This window comes from Teleopsis dalmanni, chromosome 1 (assembly GCF_002237135.1).
Source record: "Teleopsis dalmanni isolate 2A chromosome 1, ASM223713v2, whole genome shotgun sequence".
NCBI classification, from domain to species: domain Eukaryota; kingdom Metazoa; phylum Arthropoda; class Insecta; order Diptera; family Diopsidae; genus Teleopsis; species Teleopsis dalmanni.
Window position 1 is genome coordinate 209,965,930 of NC_051846.1, and position 2,134 is coordinate 209,968,063.

Consider the following 2,134-nt stretch of genomic DNA (forward strand, 5'->3'; position numbering starts at 1 on the left):
CATACGTGCCTTTCTTTTTTTTATATCGTAATAACTATTATTATTATGATTAATGTTAATATATATTACTTATTGTCATTCATATCTGACAGATTGTAATAAAATAAATGGTTAAAAAAAAATTTAATACGAATAATATAGCTTAATTCAGGAATTTATATGGTGACGTATAGTATAAAAAAGGATGCTCATTGATTAGGTAAAATAATAATAGCAGTTATTATACTTGGTCAACTGTCTTGCCGAAGAACACAAGGTAATATATAATATTTTTTAAATGTATGGTTTCTACCTGGAATATTGAACGACGACATTTTGATTTATATTATATTTATCTGTTTTATATTTATTTTTATTTTATAATACTTTTAAATAATGTTTTTGAGTTTACATGTTCTACTCAAGAATAAAGAAAAGTAAGCTTACGAATAATATTCATTTAACAAAAATTTTTTTGATATATTTTTTAATTTCAAAATCAATTTATAAATCAAATTATAAATTTTTAGCATAATTTTGGCTTTAAAGTAAAAAATTACAAAATGTCCTCTGAAAAACAGGAGCAAGATAAAACAGGCGCACGATCGTCAGCAGAATCTGCTAAAAGTAAGTCAACGACTAGACTATTGAATCTTTTAAAAACATATTAACCCTAAACTCTCAATTGCAGAAAGCAGAAAAAAGGAAGTCTTAACTACTGATTATGATGAAGAAGTCGTGTTAGCTAGGGAATGCCAGAGAATGAGATCATTGACATCAATCCCTTGTAGAAATAAGCCAACAAATTCGGAAACCAGAAAAAAAGAAGTTTTAACAAATGATTCTGGCACTACGAGTGCAGATGGTAACAGACAAAAAATATCAATTGTGGAAACCATTAAAAAAAGACCAATGTCTGTACATTATGCTACCGATGAACCATCAGCAGTGAGCTCTAGAAAGAATAAAGCAAAATTTTTAAGTACTGATACAAAACCGCTCACTGACAAAATAGCGGCGGTTGATCCTAAAAAGACTAAGCCTTCAATTGTAGAAACCCTTAAAAATAGTTTCATGAATTTGGATATCAGAAAAATTAAGTCCTCAACTCTAGGTTGTGGTAAGGATGAATATTTTGCCAGTGTAAATAATATCACTGATGAATCTGGAATAGATGCGCTGCAAAATGTTGACTCGAGAAAAAATTCAACCGTAACTGCAAATTACAGTAAAGGTGGGGCTATTATTGGTGAATACAGTAAAAATGAACAATTAACAGGAGACTTCAGAAAAATAAACGAACAGCCGTCAACTTCATTTGAAACACTAGGTGAAATGAATGACAGAACGAAACATAACGAAAGGGTGCAGGACCTATTAAAGAATGCAATGAGTTTTTCTAGTACAAACGAAGATTCAACCGAATCCCAAGTTCAGCCTAACGGTTCAACATTCAAGGAACGTTGTGCTGAAATATCCACGATTTTTAAGCAAGTTTCGGAAATATACATGAATAAAAATGAAACGGCAGAGGAACACAATAAATTAAGAGACTTGCATAATATGTTGGCAGAGAGATACATATCCATGGCTTTAGCAACTGAGAACGATGGCATTCATTTACACAAGAGTACTCTACAACAGAAAGTGGAAGAGAAATAGGAAACCATAACACAATGGTTAGTCTTTCAAAACTAATTTTAATAATTACATAATTTTATACAGGGTCTTATTTCTTTTTTTAAGATTTTGTTGACAGTATTTTTATTGACAACTAATATCTTGCTCTTGGTTTTACAAAAATAAATATTTTTTAACACAATAATTAATAAAACATGCATATAATATATGAGAAGGACATCAAATACACAAAATTCACAATAAAATAGTATTTAAAAGCAACTAGATTTCCATTTTTATTTATTCACAGGAGTTTATATTAGGTTAAGGAAAATATATTTTTGTAGTTACAATACCTATCGTCAAAGATTCATGTATTCAATTAAAATATAATTTTATTTTTATAAATAAAAGTAAATTTATTTCATTAATTTGTTTACTCAAAAAATATATTGAAAGCACATAAGCCAATAAAGTTTAATTTCTTTGAACAAAATATTAAATCAATGTAGGTAAATAAATTTTTAAAAATATC

The 2,134-nt window shown here is 28.2% G+C and overlaps 1 protein-coding gene across 2 annotated transcripts; it reads left to right on the top strand.

Moving 5' to 3' along the window:
* Positions 1-487: 487 nt before the first annotated feature.
* LOC119675299 lies at positions 488-1,765 on the top strand. 2 transcript variants are annotated; one of them, XM_038086500.1, is made up of 3 exons: positions 488-606; positions 671-1,658; positions 1,726-1,765. In XM_038086500.1, the coding sequence occupies exons 1-2, from the start codon at positions 543-545 to the stop codon at positions 1,639-1,641; spliced, it is 1,035 nt and encodes a 344-aa protein (XP_037942428.1). In that variant the 5' UTR covers positions 488-542; the 3' UTR covers positions 1,642-1,658; positions 1,726-1,765. The 2 variants fall into 2 exon arrangements, with proteins under 2 accessions (XP_037942428.1, XP_037942423.1); XM_038086495.1 differs by lacking the exon at positions 1,726-1,765 and having other exon boundaries at positions 671-1,719.
* The last annotated feature ends 369 nt before the right edge of the window (positions 1,766-2,134 follow it).